Source organism: Bactrocera dorsalis, unplaced genomic scaffold, assembly GCF_023373825.1.
Source record: "Bactrocera dorsalis isolate Fly_Bdor unplaced genomic scaffold, ASM2337382v1 BdCtg007, whole genome shotgun sequence".
In the NCBI taxonomy this organism is placed as follows: Eukaryota; Metazoa; Arthropoda; class Insecta; order Diptera; family Tephritidae; genus Bactrocera; species Bactrocera dorsalis.
The window spans coordinates 383,792-406,391 of record NW_026038058.1 but is presented as its reverse complement, the minus strand read 5'-3'; the positions used below and the strand labels follow the sequence as shown (position 1 = coordinate 406,391).

The 22,600-nt window shown below is 35.8% G+C and overlaps 2 protein-coding genes across 7 annotated transcripts; both read left to right on the top strand.

Moving 5' to 3' along the window:
- Positions 1-897: 897 nt before the first annotated feature.
- LOC105228248 (diacylglycerol lipase-alpha) lies at positions 898-13,138 on the top strand. Of its 6 annotated transcripts, none has more exons than XM_011207988.4 (16): positions 898-1,123; positions 4,114-4,208; positions 4,260-4,366; positions 4,443-4,547; positions 4,753-4,854; positions 4,922-5,099; positions 5,232-5,451; positions 5,968-6,167; positions 6,267-6,794; positions 6,901-7,042; positions 7,103-7,207; positions 7,296-7,364; positions 7,566-7,624; positions 8,349-8,372; positions 8,787-8,919; positions 9,868-13,138. In XM_011207988.4, exons 2-16 carry the CDS (start codon positions 4,114-4,116, stop codon positions 11,833-11,835), a joined length of 4,035 nt encoding a protein of 1,344 aa, XP_011206290.2. In that variant the 5' UTR covers positions 898-1,123; the 3' UTR covers positions 11,836-13,138. The 6 variants fall into 6 exon arrangements, with proteins under 6 accessions (XP_011206290.2, XP_029406945.2, XP_029406946.2 ...); XM_029551085.2 differs by having other exon boundaries at positions 898-2,119; XM_029551086.2 differs by lacking the exon at positions 8,349-8,372.
- Positions 13,139-19,804: 6,666 nt separating this feature from the next.
- On the top strand, positions 19,805-22,535 carry LOC105228249 (mitochondrial coenzyme A diphosphatase NUDT8). Its single transcript, XM_011207991.4, has 3 exons — positions 19,805-20,215; positions 21,824-21,896; positions 21,963-22,535. The coding sequence occupies exons 1-3, from the start codon at positions 19,943-19,945 to the stop codon at positions 22,394-22,396; spliced, it is 780 nt and encodes a 259-aa protein (XP_011206293.2). The 5' UTR covers positions 19,805-19,942; the 3' UTR covers positions 22,397-22,535.
- The last annotated feature ends 65 nt before the right edge of the window (positions 22,536-22,600 follow it).

Below are 22,600 nucleotides of genomic sequence, written 5' to 3'. Positions count from 1 at the left end.
GACAACTTGTGACAAGGACGGGGGGAGGGGTTAAAAAGTCCTTAAATTCGTGTGACGTAATTTATGGATGGCCCTCTAGGTCTCCACATGTAAATACTAGTTTTGCGTAATTATAAGTTATCAACTATATGTAGTATGTATGTACAATTAATAATTAGAACATTAATGATTTCATATGAGTACCGTCCAAACCTCTCCCGAAAATAAAGACTTATGGGTTGCACGGTTTTATGTCTTAGTTTGTACTGCATTCAATTTGAGTTTTGCTAGCCGTGACTTGCTACGAAATTCATCCTGATATGACAAAAAAACGCCTCAATTGTTAGATTACACAAAATGATGCACGCCAAATCGAATCATTATTTATTGTTTTATCTGAAAGCCCTAAGTCCAAAGTAATTAATAAATACATCTTCTCCACCTACACATACACATTGATGCCTTTTGATTCCGTAGAAATTTTGAAAAGTAGCAAAAATATGGCAACTTAATTTTTGGCTATTAAAACTTATAAACGCTGTAGAGAATTCAATACCGGATCCCGAAATGCTTTTATTTATATAATACCAATCGCTCCTATATATTATTACAAAACTAAAGAATTGTTAAAATATTACATTACAGTTAAAGTTAACGTATTCAGACAAAGTTAATCTGATTGAATATCATAAACGTTAAATCAGTCTTAAGCAATATAAAATGTATAATGCTCAAATTTATTTAGACAATATTGCCTCGATAATATTTTAGTTGTAACATTTCTCCAAGAGAACATTAATGAAATGAGAATGCGCAAGTAAAATGATTCTTATTCTCTGGTAAATTATTATACTGAGCAGCAAGAGAGAATGGAGTACATTTGTACACGGATGCCGTGAGTAGAGTATAATTTCACTTTAAATTCCATATCATTTTCGATTGTGTTAACGAAGAGAGTGGATGTGCAAATTGTGGATTGTTGTATTTCTATGGCTTGTGCTTTGAGTTTACTTTTAATATTCGTGCGGGATCTACTGTTAACAAATTTTCCTTAATAATGAAATAATGAATCATTTATTTTGCCAATAAAATACAAAACACACACGTTTGAAGTTTTCATCACCAAAAGGTCTGAGGATTATTGGTATGGGAATTAAGTATAAACTTTTAAAGAAGTAGTATGTATGTGACAATTTAATGCACACTGGCCATCGACACATTAATGTTTGGTCGCTTTCGCCAATGCTACAGCACTTGGCGTTAACGTTGACGTTGAAGATGGCACCGCCGTCGACGTCGTTGAGTAATATACAAATGTGTACGTTTGTTGCAGCGGGAGCGTTGCAAAAGTGGATGTAGCAAAATTTGGAAATGATAAAAGCTATGAACACGCCTGTGTGTATGTTTATATATTTTATTATGCATACTCATATGTGTACGAATACATCGTTTTAGTACAAATATATAACAATAAAAAAGTAAAACAAAAAATACATGCATATGTACATATGTATGTATATATTATGGGTATAGTTAACTTAACCAAATCGATACTATTTCATGGGTTAAAATAAGTGATTGTTAAGAAAGTTATATACAAAATGTGAATTGTGAATTTTAGCATCTTCAGAATACTCCAAAACGTGCTCTTCAAAGTCAAATCCGTGCATTTATCGATCGAAATCTATCATTGACCTAGTATCGCTTTTGTTTGGCATCGGACGTAAAGGAGTAAAGCTATGTACATATGTATATAGCCAGTGATTGTTCCAAATGTCGCCGGTGCATCCGATATTTCAAATAATACCCTGGTACATATGCAGCTCTATACATACTATCTACATTGGAATATATAATATAAAATACGAAGCGCCCAATGATCTTTTCAATGGAAAATGTTGTTTATTCGGTCAAAACGCATGGTCTCGATGAACAGTTCGTAGATAATTAAAGAATTCTCAGTGAGTTAAAATAATGCCAAAGAGGGAAATACAATAAAGAAAGTGATTGTCGTTCCGAGGCTAATGCGCATGGAGGACAAATGGCAGCGTTCTCAGGTTTTCTGTTCAATTTATCTGCATCACACTGACTTCTTGCATTACCGCCAATAACAGTTGATTACTATTAAAAACATTCAAAGGTAATTTCTAATTTAATGATATATTTAATGTTATGGGATATTTTTAAATTTGTATATGTGTATATGTACCTATGTATATGTTATGTTCTAATTTTAATATTATATATATGTATGTATATAGTATATATATAAACGTAGTAAAATAAGAGCTTTTATTAAATCTATCTATGAAACACTCAGATACAGTTAATTACAAAATCTTGTAAGATAAAATTCCTCTTACTCGTTATACTTTCGACATTAATTCCCACAATAATTTTTTTTATTTTACATATAGTCGTTAGATTTTAAATGACTGTTTGAATAAGTGTTTTACAAAGATTCCATTATATCCTTTCTTTAGTCTCCTCACTACTAATACATACATATGTACTGTACATACGAGGGCGGCTCAAAAAATATGTAGCCTTCAAAAGATAAACGAAGTTATATATCTCAACATAGTCTGTTTATAGCTAGATACACTCGATACAGCGATGCTCTAACTTCTTTCACTCGTCTCAAGTATTCGTTTTCTACCGGTCTATAAAGTAGGCCTACGTGGAGTCACTCTTTCGACTGTGGAAACAAAAAGAAGCCGCACCGAGCCAAATGCAATTCGGCGTCGAACAGGCCCAATATATCGACTCAATAAAATATATCAGTTTAGCCCTGTCAAGGTTTTGTCTAATCCGAAGAGACCGAATTGAATTGAAGAAGTGCGCGAGCTATTGTACCCGGCAATTTGCACTGCAGCCATCGGTTGACAAAGCAAAGGCAAACGATGTGTTACCCGACGACTGCGTAAAATACCATCACTTACTTTCACCGATGAAGAGGTTCAGAGAGTCATCAACAAGGCAAACTGGTCCAAATTCATTGGCCCTGATGAAATTAACATGCTGATGCTCGAAGGGAGTAAGCATCCTCACCAAAGTTCTCAACCTGTTGCTGGCCACTTTTCAAATATCCGATGCGTGGAAAATCGTCGGTCCGTCCGCTAAGTGTTCTCTTCACAGTAGAGAAGGCTTCCGAAAAGTGCACAGCACCACCACAGTACTTAGCGTCATAAAGGCTAAGATAGTTCATGGACTTAACCAAATACCACTGAAGAGGTGGACTATGAACTACCTGAGCGGTCGAAAATCATCCGTACCGTTTCGAGGGCTTCGATGACGTCGGACAATGCAAGCAATGGCTTGTGCTCAAACGTAAACGTCTATCTCCGACCTTTCTCGCTTCCTCGCTGCATGGAACGTAACACTCTCACCCACTAAATCCACAGTGACCATATTCACTAACTGGACGAATGAGTATAGACTTGAACTTCATATTGCAGTCTATGGCGTTAAAATTCCGACTGCCAGTACTGCTTCACTCACCACGAACGCTATTATTGCCAAAGTACAGAGCGGCAATAAATCCTCAAGTCGCTAGCCGGCAGCACATGGTCGAGAGTGACTCTTAAGCAGCTTTATTCTGGATGCTGTAGTAGGTTACTTCTCCAGAATCGACCTTGACATATCAAACAAATGTCCAGTGTGTAATGAGTCCCCGCATAACACTAACCACCTCTTTGCATGCCCTGCTAACACTACACATTTGATAACCTTTATGGTCCAAATCCGTCGAAACAGCGTGTTCGATGACAATTTATCTAATCCTAACGGGGATTTGGTACCCGTTACAACAACATGTCCTTTCCAAATCTTACGGACACGTTCCCACCCTCGGTGAAAAGAGAACTGCACAATAATATATTTCTCTTGCGATGATGGTACTATCGGACGAGGAGGCTAAATATTCATTGGGATACCTTCGCATGTAGTTATTGTATGTGGGTCCAATTGGCATATCGGTGCATGGAAATGTTGTGATTAAGAAGAAATCATTATATAATATAGTGGATACTAGGAGAAGTATCTTTCGTTAATAGCTGAAAGAATTCAACGTTTGAAATTTACAAATTTTGTGATTCTCTTTTTTATTTTATTGTTTTCCGTAACCCTGTCTAGATGCCTGGACTTGTTGTTTTCCGACGCCGTTGGTCGGTGGGCTCAGACGATCTCGTAGTACCTGGAGCTTTTTTGTTAACTACACATCTTATATGGTAAGTTAATCAAGTCAATACGTCTATGCATTAATCAAATGTATTTTTCAGCTTTGTAATTGTGCTAATATCACTATTGATACTGGAGTATGACCTTTCAATTTTAAACGTGAAGCTACTATTCTATCTTCAGATATGCTATTTGGCAATATTACTTGGTAAATTTTGAATATAAACTTTTAAAATCGACAGCAGGGGATACTCTTCTAATAATTGATTTTATTATATTTTCAGGTTCAGTTTGCGTTGAGGCAGGCATCTGCATTATATCTATGCGAGGTAGTATATTGGACTCTGCCGCACGAACAACGATAAATTTTTGGATATATTTAAAAAGCAGTAAGTGCACACTTTCCATGTCCATTAACCTTGCCTAATGGATGAGAATCTCGTGAGTCGGACATCAGATTTAATTATAATATGTACCACTTACATATTATTCTTTAATAATAAGTCAAGGTTACGCTCATACTTAGGCATGTGTATAATACATTTAATAGCTGGTACATATCCCTGAAACCATTTCCCTTTTTTCTTTCGCCAGTGGTGATATTTTTTGATATTACATGGTTAGTGTTAAGTACAATGTGGTTAACAAACTGTTACTTTGACACACCCATCGATGAGGCCAAGCAATTTTTCATGGGTAATTAATACATTTTAGTTATTTAAATTTTCACTATTTCTAATATCGCATATTATTACACTTTCAGCCATAGTAATATGCAACTGGGCTTTGGTGTTCATAACTCTCATTACTATTTGGTGTACATTCGATGCTGCAGGACGTTCTTGGGTCAAAATGAAAAAGTATCAAAGGTCAATGAGAGAGACTGAATCTCGCTTCAATTACAAGCGTAGTGGTAGTATGAATCGCAATTGGCGTCAAAGGTTAGTTTATTTGCATATATACATATGTATATACAATTTACATGAATGCAGTTTTTGAAAATATCAACCTATATCATAATCGTCAGTACTTGGTTAAACATACATATACTTATGTATGTACATATTTTACAGAAAAGTGATGCGCGCTTATCAAGACAGTTGGGACCATCGATGCCGATTGTTATTCTGCTGTATGGGTGGAACTGATCGTAATCGAAACTCCTTTACGGATATAGCGCGATTACTGAGTGATTTTTTTCGGGAACTTGATGTGGTGCCATCAGATGTTGTTGCAGGTTTGGTGCTATTACGAAAATTTCAAAAGATAGAACGAGAAGCTGTTGTGCGGCAGGTTAATGCATATTAAGATTTTAAATAATTACTATCAATCACTATAAAATCGCATAGGCAGGAAATGTTCTACGGATCATTCTGAACAACGTTGCTTAAGAGACTATGGGTCTAAAACCAGTTTCAAGCCAGCGAATTTTAAGGCGAAGATTATTTTTTAGGGATTATAAAAATGAGATATCCGAATGAAATTTAATGACTTTCTATTGATCATTTGTAAGAATCGTCCATGTATTTAAAAATATTAGGACTGTTCTCTATTATATACTTAACAATGACTGTAAAAATAAATAAAATCGGACAACTATAATATAACATATACCTCCCATAAATCTCTAAATTATAAACTTCGCTTTAAGAATCGCTCGAAACAGGTTTTAGACCAATATTCTTTCAGTCAAAGTTGTTCAAAATGAAACCGCTCTAATAAATATAAACATATGTATGTAAATACGTCCATATATTTTAATATATTAATTAATATGCTTGTGCATCTTTTGTAATTTTATTTACACAGAGAAAAAATGGCACATACGAATTCTTGAGTGGCGTTCCTATCACTGACCGCACTCAATTTCTAGCTTTGAATGATGCAAAAAACTATGATTTTTTTCAAACAGTTATACACTATATGTATTTTGCTCAGGGTGCTTACGGCTGGCCAATGTATTTTATAATAAACCGTTCGAAAATGTACAATTTATTGCCTGAATTAAAGTGAGTGAAATAAAGTTCCTTAAATACTCACACACAAATGTATATTCTATATATTCCATCATCGTACTTATATTTTAATATTGCTCATTTTGAATTTAGATGTTTTACATGTTGTTGCCGTCCCCAAACTGAAACACCTTCTGTTATAGAAGATAACTGTTGTTTTTGTAATTATGCCGCCCTAAAGAAAACTCTTCAAGTTGGTGATGTAGAAATTATTTACGCCACATATCACGTTGATGTTGGTGAGACCCCGTTCTTTGTGGCTGTAGATTACACTCAGAAGAAAATTGTTGTCAGCATACGTGGCACTTTAAGTATGAAAGATATACTCACCGATTTAAACGCTGATGGGGAGGTATTGCCGCTCTCCCCACCGCGCGATGATTGGCTTGGTCACAAAGGCATGGTGCAGGCAGCTATCTACATTAAAAATAAATTAGAGGAAGAAGGATTGATCGAGCGTGCGCTAAGTCATAATCGTGATAGGGAAACAAGTTCATTTGGATTAGTCTTAGTAGGCCATTCTTTGGGTGCCGGAACTGCCGCTATTTTAGCCATACTAATGAAGGCTGACTATCCGTCATTACAGTGTTTCAGCTACTCCCCACCAGGCGGTCTACTAAGGTAATGGACTAAGTCAAATCATACATAAGACTTTAATTAGTATCATTTGTTATTCCAATTTCGAAAATCAAATTTATTCTTAAAATTATTATTACATATTCTATAGTATGCCAGCGGTAGAATATACCAAATCGTTCATCACATCCATTGTATTGGGGAAAGATGTCGTACCTCGCATTGGATTACACCAAATGGAAGCTTTGCGTGCGGACTTAATTAATGCAATCCAGAGAAGTGTTGATCCTAAAGTGAGTTAAACAAGGTCAATTTTTTAACCAATTTTCATTTGTAAATAATTTGTATACCAGTGGAAAACAATATCATGTTCAGTCATTTGCTGTGGATGTGGACCTGAGCCAACATCAGTTGTTGAGATGTCTGGCAAAGACACTCATATTAATCAATATCAAGAAGTATGTTTAACTTACTATATACGTTTTTTATAAAAAACATTGAAAAATATATAAATATTTTGACATATTGCATTTTACGACCTTCCAGCAAAGAGACTCAGCACGTTCCACAAGTGCACATCCTACCGATAGTTCCATTGCCTTGACATTACATCAGGTAAACATATGTTTATTTATATTATTAACAAAATGTAACCTCCGGTAGGGGTTCATATTGAATTAGTATCCCCTAAGGTAAAATAAATAATATATAAAAATATAAAATATTTTTCAACTAAACTCGACTGAGTAATAATATACACTCACATGAAATAATAACTAATAACTAATTATTTGTATAAATTTCTATCATTTGTAGCCACTATACCCTCCTGGGCGAATAATTCACATAGTACGTCATCATCCTAAACCAGAAGAGTAAGTTTCTACTATGTGTTTATTTACCACACACTGCGATAAAAAGTATATTTAGAGTTCAAAAATATTTGAATTACAATTAAATTTACCATTCTATAAAATTTGTATTTGAATAGCACAGTTATTTCATACATTAAAAATCACTAATCATAAAAATTTAATGCAAAAACAATGGATTTGTCTTATTAGACTTAATGTATGTCAGAATGCTGGCAAAATATTTCGAATATAGTCAAATATTAAGAACTTGCTTATCCCGCGGCTTCGCTCGCATTGTAATCCTTGAACAAATATAAAAGACTATTAACAACACCAAATAACTAAACACAGTATATAAACGGATATTGTGCCGCTATGATCATCATCGTGGTGATGGTGTTAACGCAAATTTTGTCTGATTAACATTTTTGATGCATTTTCGTTTTAGATTTGAAATTTTTTTTCAATTTTGAAATTTATTTTACAATAATTGGTAATTGTAATAATTGCAAAATCGACGATGATTTTGCAAAAAAGATCTCCGTTAGGACCTTCTGCATGAATAACCAAATAATTGTGCAATTTTTCACTTCTTTCCGTGCTGTGAATCGGAAGTTCTGCTAGTACATAAAGAAAGAGCGTTTCATTATTATAATGTATAAGATAAGAGTTGTGTTACTGTTTGCATATTTTTATAACACTATTTTCAATAACGGGGTTTCAATAAAATTTATTAATATTTCAGGCAAAAATACGACAGCGGTTGGAGGTAGGCATTTCTATATCGAAATCTAGCTCTATATACAAACATTAAACTTTTACAGTATAAGTGCATGGAAAAAATTTTTGGCATGATCTTCACATATGTATGTACATACAGCCAAAATATGCACAGTATAAACAAATGTGATAAATCCTTTATCAAAATTACATAAGTTTCGATTTGTTTCTAATTAATGTTTAATTTTTATGAAATTAATTTCGCCCAATTTGTTTTTTACTTGGTACTTTACAATTTGCATGCGTTTTCAGTACGTTAGGGATCCAGTTGTGAGATTAAATCGTTAGGTATAATTCGGTTCCACATATCTGTTTTTGCATGCGTATAATATAAAAATAAGTGATATAAATGAGATCAACACATCATATTTTCATTTGAGTTTATTGTCTTTTATGGTTGCAGAAGTGTTCTAAAGAGTCATGAACCGGTCTATCAGGCGATTTGGGCCGATACATACGATTTCGACGAAGTGCTCATTTCACCCGTTATGTTGCAGGATCACATGCCCGATAAAGTACTTTCGGCGCTAAAAAAGGTAATTGCCGTCACTGCCGATGGTAGCAATTCATCATTAATTAGTACAGAGTCTTAGACATCACAATTATTTTTAAGTTTTTATTCTAAAGCAACTCAAAGCTTGCCTATATTTGTTTATGGTTCATGTAGCCAGACTGTTTCTTTGACCTCTTGTTATTTATTTAAGTCTTTCATTGAATTAAATTAAGAGCAGAATAGTATATTTATAAAAATATGTGTTTTGTCCATATAGATATGTATTATTTTACTTCTTCATTTTGACGCTTTAATTGAAATTAAAGACTAATGTATGTGCGATAATTTTAATTGAATTATTTATTAAATGAATTTTCGCCTCTTTAGTTTGATAATAAAGTTGCACACAAATGTGTATTGTTTATTTGTGCCTGTATTGCCTTTTTCTTTCGCATTAAACTGTTTGGCCATACAACTTATAGAACCATGCCTATGTACATACTTATAGATACCATAGTTACTTTAGGTGTGTTTACAGTTAGTGCTCATCGTCCGTTTTACGAGATTAAAAAACACAATTACTCGAACGTTTTCTTTACAAAAACAGTGCCTACTTTCGACCTCTCCCCAATAGGTAATAACTGTAGAGTGACCTCTTAACTGTTGGCTTTGTGACATCAATTATGAGACTTCGTTGAGAAAAATCGAAAATACGCACTGCTCAAATAAAATAACTATTTAATATATACGAGTATTATATTTATAACTTCTAGTGTATTGTCCTGTAGTTGTTTTGTGGCGAAAGTGTATTTTATTCTTTATAGGTTACAAGGGCATATTATTTGCTATTTCATATGCCGGTACGACGCGTTTTGTTTCTTATTTTTTTGTTTTATAATTTTTCACGATTTCAGTGATTAAGTTTTCCTACTGTTCATTTTGGTTTTAATCAAAAAAAATTCCTCAAGAAATCATGCGTTTATTGTTGTAGGTTGTGTCTGCAAGTGGACCAAGGAAGCCGCAACGTCAGACATCTAATGCATTCTCCACATTATCCAACGACTATAACCATTATGACTTTGATGTTGAACGCATAACACCTCTTAGCTCCATCGATCCAATTAGCGTTTTAAAACCTGAGGGTAGACTAAACCGCCTTTCACATAGCTCATATCCTAATATAAGTTCTATTAATGTAACACCAGCAACACACCGTAAAATCTGCCACGAAACATCTTTTGCCAATTTGCAAGTTCCATTTGACATCACCACGTTTAGTGGATTAAATTCAAGTAAAACTTCATCGATTGCTGGTAGCATTTTAGAACGAAGTCAGTTAAGCTCGGCTTTATATGATATATCAGTTGATGAGAGCATAACAACAGTAACGCGCCGAAGTCCCTCCGTACCGAGCGAAACTGCTACGGTGATTATAAATGATTGTGATCCATTACCGATTCAACGCTTAAAGACTGTAGCTTTCGATATTGATGCGGATTCTGTGGCCATAGGAAAATACATGCCAATATCACACGTCTCCAAAGATGCTTTATATCGTCAATACTCGGTTCGTGCCGAGAAACGGAAGCGAAATTTACCCTTAACAGCATTACGAAGAGCTTCGGATGTGTCACGACCAATAGATTCATTGCACGATGATTCGCTAGGCTTGGCACCTTTAGCTAGTCCTGAAACGTTATCTGAAATTTCCAGTATATCATCCCGCACGAGCGCTCCTATTAGCTTAGCTAATAGTATAGAGCTTTATTTTCATAATTTGAATCTGGCCGCTGACAATACGAATGGACGAGCCGTGCTTGAGGGCATATTTGAATCGCAATTGCATACACCAAAGATAATGAGACGAGCTCCGAAATTCAGTGAGAATCTTTCTAATTGTGCCGAGGACAGTCGCAATGTCGATCAATACAAACGTATGGGCCGAGTGTTTGTAACATTACCGCCAATATTTGATGGCGTTCATAGCAACAATAACAATCAAAAGTCAAGTTTTGACTCAAGCGATGATAGTTATGAATCAGTGCAAAGCCTCAGCCGATTTCCTTCCAAACATGACTCCAGCACAGAGCATAACTCAATTGGATGTAATGTGCTCCAACCAAAACAGAGCTCTAAATCACTAGATCCATTAGATAGTGTTGCAATAGAACAAAAACCAACTGAGCGAAATACAAAAAAGTTAACATTTAGCGATAGTGAAATTTTGAATGAAGCTGAGGTGACTGAAGTTAAAGATAATCACTCCCTGCTCTTTGAACACAAACGATCCTTAATGGGTGATATAGATAAGCATACAAACTGTGGATCGGCTGATACGACTTTTTATAGTGCCAGTTCTTCTATCGAACAATTTTCAACACCTGGTAAATTGATGTATTGTAGTAATTCTAGCGGTAATGGTATCTCAGAGTGCCAAAGTGTCCCTGAAGAAATAATCATCATAAAGCCGGGTGTTCTAGAGTCACATTTTCCAGTACTCGAATCTGTTTCATACCTGGCTGACCTCAACTCTGCCGAAACTATTGATGACTCTGATATTCCTAGGTGTTCCACAAGTATTAATGTTCCTACAAAACAAAAAAAGCATGAAACGATTGGTGGTCGCATTCGAAAACGAATGTCTTCTGAGGATTTTATATTTACACGCACTGAGGATTTTCCGCTGGTTTCGCAATTGGGAGAGAAATCGAACAAACGTAAAGCAGCAGTCTACCCTGTGGGTTCGAATTGCAGTCTTTCGAGAACGAAGCCACCAACATGTTCTAATATTCATACTATAAATATGACAACAGAAACATCCACTGTAACCAAATCTTCATCAAATTCACAGTTGCAAAGGAAAACCAACTATCTGAATTCTCAATACTCTTCGAATCCCCCTAGTGAAAGTCCTAATATAATGCTTCCAATAAAATATAGTGAAGAAAGTAGTGTCTGAAGTCTGTAACAAGTACCAAAGCTATTGGTATACTAGTATTAAGTTTACATATGTATGTAGAGTATTTATTGGGTTCACTTGCACGTGTTATATCGTTTAGATGCCATCATCTTGTACAAAAGACTTCCAAAGGAAATTGCCTATTTTCCATTTGCAGCGAAGAATTTGTCCAATCTCGGTGAATTCAAGAATCATCAACATTTGTGCATTGTAAAGAACGAAGTGCAATATAAACCATCTATACAACTGTGATCACAATTAATATAAATTGTTTTATTGTAAAATTCGATGTGTTGTAGTATTTGAAGTTAGAACCTTCTATTGATGAATAAAATATCCTCAAGAAGTGGGTTAAAGACATTTTGATATTGATAAAAAATATGTTTTAGTCTTTGAATCTTCATTGTGTTGCATTGTTTATATATTTAGTCGCAACTAAATATACTGCAGGTATGTATGTGAAGCAGCTGAGGAGAACTGGAAGTGATTTACTTGGAGCTTAGTAACTGGTATGGTACGCAAAGTACACGAAAATTTATAAATGGGTTTGGTTAATGTTTTCTTGTTCGTCTAAGCGGAATCACATAGAAAAAGCTAAAATTTTAGTGGTAATATAATTTTGAAACAAAAAAGTTGTAACTTTAATTTTTTAATCAGATACATTTAATTGGGAATAAAAGAACTTAAGCTGAACCTGCCGAAAAGCGGTCGGCGTAAAAAAACTTTTTTCAAATCACTAAAATGAGAAAATGGATTTTGGACGTCTCATTATCACCCCCACAATACCCCGTCAATAGAGATCCTAGAAAGTGTTATAGCTAAGCTCCAAATTATAATAGTTTGTCAAAAAAGTCTTGCGGTATTTTCTCTAGTTGGCGCTGAAAGCTTGTAGTTCTAGTTTTATTCGTCGCATCGGGTCATGCTATACCTTTTTGGAAAGATCATTTCACGCGCTAACACGTGTTTGATTGATTGTCGTTTCTTTTAAGTCGTTCGTGAGTTATAGCATCGCAAACATGGAGCAAAATGAAGAGAAAATGCGGCATATTTTACAGTACTACTACGATAAAGGCAAAAATGCATCTCAAGCCGCCAATAAAATTTGTGCAGTTTATGGACTCATTTCCACCGCACAACGATGGTTTCAACGTTTTCGTTCTGGTGTAGAGGTGGTCGAAGATGCGCCACGCTCCGGAAGGCCTGTCGTCGAAAATTGCGATAAAATCGCTGAATTGGTCGAAAGAGACCGGCATAGTAGCAGCCGTAGCATCGGTCAAGAGCTGGGCATGAGTCATCAAAAATTCATTTCAATTTCAATAAAAAAAAAAATTCAATAAAAATACCGCAAGACTTTTTTGACAACCCATTAATAAAAAAACCGGAATTCGGTAAATAATAACACGTTTAACTTGCATACTAATATGTGACAAACCCCTTTCTAAGGATGATAACAACTCCTACGTCATATATTAGAAATTTAAAATTGTTGTATGCACATTTATACTAGAAGTATAAGTTATAGGCCCAAACATCAGACCCAAATTTATATTATAAATATTTTAATTTTATCGTAATTCCATTTGACGCAAAATTTGAATTTTACTTGGTCAGAAGATTTCGGAATGAAGAACTATTAAATGAACCATCTGCCATACATTCGCACATATGGTATGTGTATGTACATATATGTATGTAGTCATTGAACGAAATAGTAAATAGCATCCCATCCAAAAGTTTGATTACATATTTGCACTTTTGGCAGAAACTACTGTTTAGACTCACAAATTTAGATAAAGATGTAATATTAAAGTCCCGAGTTTACATAAATACATATTATTGAAAATATCTAAAACATTGCCTGAAAAAAACCCATGCAGTCAAAAATTTCCTAATAATCCATTTTTAAACTGTCACTATTCACACAAAATACACTATTTGTCTTTGGTCTTTTTATTTTGTGACTAGATTGGTTTACCGTTATTTCTGAAACTGTTAGTCTCTGCACGAGCTCTTCAATACTTGCGGTGTTTTCTGTTGAATAACTTGTGAAAAGAAGTAAAGTTCAACGTGATGTTGTCAATAGAAAAGAAAGCTTAAATCGTAACTTAGATAAAAATAAGTAATAGGAGAATGAGCAATTTTAATTCATTAACTCGAAAGAAGGCAGTGGGCGGCCGAAAAAAGAAGAACCTCGTGCGGAGACTCGTTGCATGCAGGACATACATTAGGTATGTCGGGGTCGATTCTGGATAAGTAGGAGTTTAACTTGCTACAGTTTCCAGAACGAAGTTGCGCTAGGGTCACTCGCGTTTCTCGCGGCAACTGGAGCTCTTCGTCTGCAATAGGTGGTGGTTTGACTACAAGAACGCCATTCACGGGAAGGGAGTCGGTGAAGGTGAAAGATGGCTCCACTGTGAATGGCGGTCAGTGCCTGTCGAAAGTCTGTTGCGTCCGAAGTCCGGTCGGCGTACAGTTCGATGTCGTCGACGTAGTCGAGGAATGACCTCTTGATGCTCCTAGGAGGCGGTCCCGCTCCAAGCAGATGGCTGTAAGGGTGATTCCTACGGAAACATCCCAGCAGGAACTGCCTGGAGAGGAGTTCATTATGCTCCTTTACAGGTAGCATGCGCGTCTCACTGTGGAGGTGTTCAATGGGAGACATCAAGAGGCATCCCGTCGTGGTCCGGAGTGCTGTATTCTGGCAGGTCTGAAGTTTCCTCATCTGCGTGCCAGGCGACCATATTGGTGCAGCGTAGTTGAGGACCGGCCGGCCGATTGCCTTGTAAGTTGCCAACAGCGTTTCTTTGTCTTTTCCCCATGTGCTGCCGGCTAGCGACTTGAGGATTTTGTTGCGGCTCTGTACCTTGACGATAATCGCGGTCGTATGGGGAGAGAAGGAGCATAGACTATCGAGGGTTACTCCTAAAATCTTAGGGTTATTTACAGTCGGAATTTTGACGCCATCGACTGCAATATTAAGTTAAAGTCTATGTCCAGTTTGTAAATATGGTCGCTGTGGATTTGGTGGGGGAAAGTTGGAGATTTCGTGCAGTGAGGAAACGAGAAAGGTCGGAGAGATAGTTGTTTACTTTCGAACACATGCCATCGATTCCATTGCCCGACGTCAACATCGTGCAGTCATCTGCGTACGAGGTTATGGAAACCCCCTCTGGTGGTTGCGGGGGTTTCGAGATATAGAAGTTAAACAGTAGCGGGGAGAGGACACCACCTTGCGGAACCCCCTGTTTAATTCTTCTCAGTTTGGATGTTTCACCTCGAAATAGTACGGATGACTGACGACCGCTCAGATAGCTCATGGTCCACCTCTTTAACGCTGGAGGAAGCGTTGTTTTTTCTCTGTCCTGCAGTAGCGTTGTGTGGTTGACTGTGTCAAAGGCTTTTGACAAGTCCAACGCTACGAGGATCGTTCTCTCACAGGGTGGCTTCTGATTGAGGCCACGGCCTATCTGGGCGTTTATGACGCTAAGTGCTGTGGTGCTGTGCATTTTCCGGAATCTATGCTGGTGACTGGCTAGACTCAGGTGGGAGTAGCAAGGCCTCAAGTGTCTTCACTACTGGGGAGAGGAGAGTTATCGGGCGATAAGATTCGCCTTTGTTGGCGGGTTTCCCAGGATTTAGTAGTGGCACCACTCTTCCGATTTTCCACACATCGGGTATTTGAAGAGAGGTTAGTGACAAGTTGAGGACCTTGGTGAGATAACTTACTCCCGTCAAGCCTAGATGCCTTAGCATTAGCATGTTGATTCCATCAGGGACAATGGATTTGAATGATTTTGTTTTTTTGATGACACTCTGAACCTCCTCATCGGTGAAAGTAAGCGGCACGCAGTTGTTTGGCATTTTGCGCAGCCGTCGGTTAACACATCTCTTAGCTTTGTCTACCGAAGGGTGCAGTGTAAACTGCCGGCTAAAATAGCTCGCGCACTTCTTCGGGTCCGAAGAGGCATGACCATTGAATTGAACTTCAACATGGCGTAAGGTGTCGCGCTCGTTAGCTAAGACAGCTGCTTTGGCTGGGAAATTGCGGCGGATTTCCGCTATTCTTCCAGCCGGGAAGCGGTAGCTGCTGCGATCACCTTGCGGAATTGACGTTCGCCAACGCATACGTCCATAGGAATGGGTAGGGCGTTGAAGGTGCTCTCAGTAAATTCCGTGAAGCCGACCCAATTAGCTTTTTTAAAGTTAATGAAGGTACGGTTGTCCACAGACACGAAATCAGGAGGCTTCTCGGCCGAGATAATTATGGGCAGATGGTCTGATGCAGAGTTAGCATAGGTCGCGAGGTTATGCTATTTATCAGACCACCACTAGCAATGGTAATATCAGGCGAGCTATTACAGGTGCCCATAACTCTGGTGGTCAAGTCAAAGTGGGAGCTATGTTGCCTGTTTGAGCTCCTGACCGTAGAGGTCCTCTTTTGGCCACTCTGGTTGAGTGGCGGCGCGCGAACTATGTGCAGATTGCAGAGCCGTAGAGGCTTGTGTCGCAGTATTGTGCAGGCAACATGGGGCCACGTAACGCGTGGTCCACTCCCTGTGAGTCTTAAGGCCTGAGCAGGTCTTAAGATGGCTCCATCCATTGCATGTATTACACCTGACCGAGGTGGAGTTTGGATGGAGCCTCTTTGCGCATACGCAGCAGAAAAATTCCTCCGGGCCCGGGTTGGACTCAATACCAGCACGAGTCAGGAGGATACGGAGCAACCCTGCTGCAAGGCGTTGCTCCAATGACGACAAACACAAATTAGTACTCACCGATCCAAACGGGGTTAGCGCCGAAAAAACAGCCCTTGGTCGTATAAAATCTGAGACAATTCCGGTGCGTAGAACCGGCTGTCGTGGGAATTGTAAAAGTACGTGTATTACCGATCGCTTTCAACATGCTTCAACAAACCACTCAACAATTTACTAAACTGCTGACGTAAAAATAAATCCACGTTCAATGCAAAATATCCTAAATAATCTTGGATTATGGGCGCGACGTCCAGCCAAAAACCCGTTAACCGAATAAAGAAGCAGCGAATGGAGTAAACAAAATCACACATTTTGGACTATATTCGACTGGCGAAATATCATTTTTTCCAAAAAATCCAAATTTGTTTGGATCCGATGGAAATGCCACTGTGCGTCGTAGGAAAGAAGAGCGTTTTTTAGGAACTTGTATTTTGCTTATCGTGAAGCATTTGCCCTATTTAATGGTTTGGGGATCTGTGAATGTCAAAAATACAGTGGAATTTTGAATCCGCTGTTCGTTTATTATCGGAATGATTCAACCTAGAGCATAAAAATATTGAAATAGATTTTTCCATAATTTATTGCAAACACTTACAGGTTACTAAACAAAAATTTGTTTAAGGAATTGAGTCTGCCACGTGGTCAGGAATAGTTCAGACCTCAGTAAAAACTGCTGAGATTGTTTGGTGGAGGAGAAGGAAGGAAGAAGGAGGAAAGGAGAAAAGCATCCAAAAAATCTATAAGAATGAATGGAATGAGGAAATTAATCAAATAGTGTTTTAATTCGCAATATCAAAATCAACCGTTTCGGTTTTGTGATTTGAAAATAAAATTCTCAAAGATTTCATTCAATGAAAATGTGCTCTTTGTGTGATAACTAAATGCGAATAGATTGTAAAACGCACAATATAATCAAAATCTAAACAAAAAAGTCATGAAATAGCAACAAGTTTTTTGTCATAATGGGTAAAAAGTTTTCTTTCGTTAGAGGAAACACGCTCCGAAATAACATAACCATAATTCAATTATAGAAGTTTGTGTAGATGCGAAGCTTGCTTCCTCTTACGAAAGAAGTTTTTGAATTCGTATTGTCAAAATCTGTTGTTTTTTTCACATGAATTGTTTGTTAACATTTTGATGATTTTGTGTTATTTACAATCTATTCATGTTAAGTCATCACTCAAAAACGCGTTTTCGTAGGTTGAAATCTTTGAAATATTTTTTTTTTTTTTTGCAACATAAAAACAAAACCGCTGATTTTAATACTATGGGTCCAATTACTCTTGACAAATTGTTATTTTTGGGCTGTGGACACAACCATATACATATATATAATTGAATTATAAATAACATTATATAATTGAATCATGGCATGAATTGCGAAATCAAACTTGAAGATTTATTGCTCTGATAAAAGATAGAATTCAAGCCGGATCGGTAGTTAGAGAACAGCAGAAATCGAAAAAGTTGTTTTCAATAATATTCAGTGTACTATATAACTTCTGTATTTGAATTATAAAGAGTAATCGTGTATGTAACAGTTTAATAATAGACTTTATGTATAGTAGCTTATTTACAATCACCTACGTGTGTCTAGTGGATGATATATGTAAGTATTTTTTTGAAAGAAAATGCCGATATATATTGCAATTATAGCATAACTATAACTACTTAAGCACTCCTTCAATCAGATATTTTATGTTGAAATTAAATAAAATTAACTTCGGTTCAAATAATAACAGTCAAGTTTATATATTACTAGCTTTTCCAGCGACTTTTTTCTGTTTTAATAGTTCTTGTTATATAAGATCAAAACATAAATTGGTGAGTTTTATTTTAAACTTTCAAATCTTTCTAATAGTCATGTTTACATTATAAGCACATAAAAAAGTTTCTGTGATTTATGGGTTAATAGAATGGGTTAATAGAAAAAACTACTTACATACATGTACACCCAACCCTTTTTTGACACGGTAGATGCGTTCCTCAGAAATCCGTGTAAAAAAAGAGGCGTTTCCTATAGTAAAATTGGGGATACGTTCCATGTCATCTAAAAACCGTGTAAAATGAAAGAAACTATATTTACTTCGAAAAACCGTGTAAAAAATGTTGAAAACTATAAAATTTCAGATATGCATACAAATTGCATTTTTTTGAACATTAAAACTTCAAATACATAATTTATATATGGTGAAAAATTGGTAGAGCAAGCACAAAACAAAAGAAATCTGTTAATCCAGAATTAAGAACAGAAAAATTATATTTCAATTATAATGTAGCAATAAAGAAAAAATATTGGTATAGCTAGGAATAATTGTCGCTACTTGATAATAAGCGCAATTGTTTGCGGCAAATTGGTCTAAAGTCGGTATCATCACTAGAGATATCCATCAAATTAACCAATGGTGACTTTCGACAGATTTCCGTATTTTATTCGCATTGCTCTTAATGGTCCAGATAGTAGCTTCGTTTAAGAGAAAATCCTTGCCCGCAGATGTTGAACTTTCACCTCTTGCCAGACAGTTCAAAGAAATGGCTTGTCTTTTACGAATCTTTGAAGTTTTGGACATTTTGTTAACTGTAGCAAGGGCAAACATTTTATTTTTAAAGCTTTACTAAAAATTTATATATAAAATACAACTTTTCACTTATTAAGGTCAGAATTTCACTTATTAAGGTAGAATCTAATTGATAGCACGAACAATTGATAAAATATTGCGAGCTAATAAACTTTAATTAAGCAATATTTTATATAAATATCATGCCAACAAAATGTGTAGGTAAGAGTTATCGAATAAGGGGATTTCCCAGTTGCTACTATGTACATAAGTATGTTCATTTCAGCAATGGTGCCAAGTGAATTTGAAAACTAGATTAAAATTTTTTTACAAATTTTATTTTTTTTTTCAACCGTGTAACTTCAAATTCGTGTAAAAAGAAAGAAACCGTGTAAAAAAAGAGTTGGGTGTATGTATATACAAACCCGTTCATGTGTACATTGTCAAATAAACATACTGCGCACGGCTTTTCTGTGTACTGTGCATATGACCTGCCAAATTAATTTTTTTCACAATTCGTAAAAATTATACAATATATGGTTTTTAGGATATTTAAAATATATTGTCCTTCCTAATACCATTTGCCATACATACATACATACATATGTAGGTGTAGAAAATTGCATGATGATCGTATGTAGTTTAGGCGTGAAAGTATAATCAGAGAACGTATGTGAATAAACGTTTTCTGTCTATGGAATACGTTCTCTGTAAATACGAACAAATAAGCAATCAGCTGATTTGACGACACCACTTGAATATATGAACATTGATTAAAATATTTATTTATTTATAATGCTAGTTAGAAATTTTTCAAGATGTTTTATGTTTCGAATCATACGACGTCCATTTGTCATATTTGCAACGGAACGAACAAGGATACCAAATCATAACGATAATATCTGTGTTGACAAATTCTTACGGTCAGAAATCTTACTTTCAGAAGAAAATAAACAACGCGCAATGCAATGTATGAAGAAAACGCAACAAAATGGATTGAAGATGGGACAAACTACAAAAGATAGGTCATTCGCCGCTGTCCTCATATGTCTCTGCAAAGATGAAAGGGTAAGGAAAGGACATTAGCTAGAGATAAGTAAATTAAATCAACATTTTTGTTAAATTTCAAATTCCATAATGGCGCACAGTGAACCAAAACAAAACTTGATAGGGAGATGGTTTGACTTTGAAGTGACTACACTATGAAAACTTTTGAGTAGCATCCAGAATTGAGAACAAAGCCGCTTTATTTATTTTTATAATATAATCGAAACACATACATACATATCGCTCATTTGCTGCAAGACCGGCATAAGTCAAAAAAATCGATTTTCCAGAAAACGTGTTAAAAGTTTTCAACTGACTACAACCTTACACGGTGACTCCAACCTTACACCTCTTCTCAAGCGGAGCATATAAAAGGTATTCATATGAATTTTTCACTCTCAACTTAACTCAAACATCACGTTTTTTGATTTATGCCGGTCTTGCAGCAAATGAGCGATATGTATATTTCAAAATTCAAAATAACTCGGTTTTCGAAAACAAATAAAACTTGTACAGTTTGCATAATTTGACATTTTAATACTTTTGAAGGAAAACTAAAATACTTTGAATGTACACCTTTGCCTTATATCATGGTTTCCAGTATTTTTTCATAAAATGCACCAAATTTTGTGTAAGTTCAGGAGATATATTTGCCCATATTTCCTGAAGAGCAACCTTATAAGCCCACATATACTCAATAGGAATAAGGTATGAGTACGATGCGCAACAATCATTCCTTAACGACAAAACTAGTAGCGTTTGAGTTTGACTTCTGACGAAGTAGTCCATTTCTTCAATGATGCAACTACACCAATCCTTCTGAATTTAGCAATAATGTACCTGGTTCTCTACCTACTATCTGTCTACCTGTGCAACACAAAATAAATTCGTTTTTCATTTTGACCATACTTAAACAAAGCCAGACAAATATAACGGTACATACATACATACTTGATAACTCGATAATCGAATAATGAAAATATTCCTTATTATTCCCTTAAGTCTTGGTTTCAGTTTAAAAACTGTAATAGTATAAGAGGAAAGTCCCTTCAAAGTCAAAGCATCTCTCTGTACATGTTTTTTTTTTGTTCCATTCTAACTACATTTATATTTAAATTAACTATATTTTTATTAAATTCGATCCTGGTTGAATGTAAAAATTATTAATATAATTAAAATTTATTTAGTACTAACGAATTCCGCCCTATCTCACAATCCATCTTAGCAAAGCTGGGTAGAAGAAAAAATAAAATTTTCATAAATAAAACTGAAATCGTTTACTTATATTCAAAGTGAATTTACAAGCAAAATTTGGGTGCGCTAACTGCCACTTTACGAATTTCGAACTTACGTTTGGTATTGTATGATACTAATTTCTTTCCCGAAAAAAAAAGTATACGATGGATTGTGTGATAGGGCTGATTAACGCTTCCGCAGGAGTAATCGGTCGCTCCAAGTCCTGGATGTTCTTAGTAGTTTCGCGTAGAACTCCTTTTTGATAACGATTATATATATACATATATATATGCTGCGGTGGCGTTATTACGTAAGTACCATTTTTTTAATAAGTTAGTTTTTATAAATTTTGATTTACCATTGTAAAGTGGTTGTGGTTTCCTATTTTCCTAGGGTGAAATCTCTATACTCTACACTCGGCGCTCTAGTCGACTATCTCGGCATGTTCGACAAATCTCCTTTCCCGGTTTGTTTTTCAACTATAACCATTAGTTTAACATCTTATATATTCCTTTTTTGTATATAAATATAGGGGGACTTAAGGATTCTGAAGACAGTGATTTTATAGACTGTGCCTTGCGTGAAGCGGAGGAGGAAGTTGGTTTGACTCGAAATCGATTAAATATCTGGGGATCAGGCACTCTTATAACCCCTTCACATACCGCTGCAATCATGCCTGTTGTGGCTGCGATTCATGACTTTAATCTAAAAGAGTTAAAACTCAATGCGGATGAAGTTGAAGAGGCATTTCTAATATCCGTCAGAGAGCTGGTGCATCCCAAAACGTTAAAGCATACACAATTTAAGGGAGGGTGGAGTACTCCTAATTTCGTTGTTGGACATAATAAAGTTTGGGGCATTACAGGTTTCTTAACTAATATGTTTTTAAGATGCCTTATTCCCTTTGAGTTAAAGAGACTTAAACATCATGCTAAATATGTTCGTCCTTTTAAACACCACCATTAATTTTAATTTCTTGTATATATATACATACAGTTTTATAATCAAAAATATATTTCTGTTATATTGTGAAAGTTTCAAATGTTTCAATGTGTATAAACGATGAATAAAAATATGTGAATCCACATTAAAAATTGATAAAATATTTAATATGTATTTATAATTGAAACTTCTCACAAAATTAGTCAGTAGGTCAAATTAAACATAATT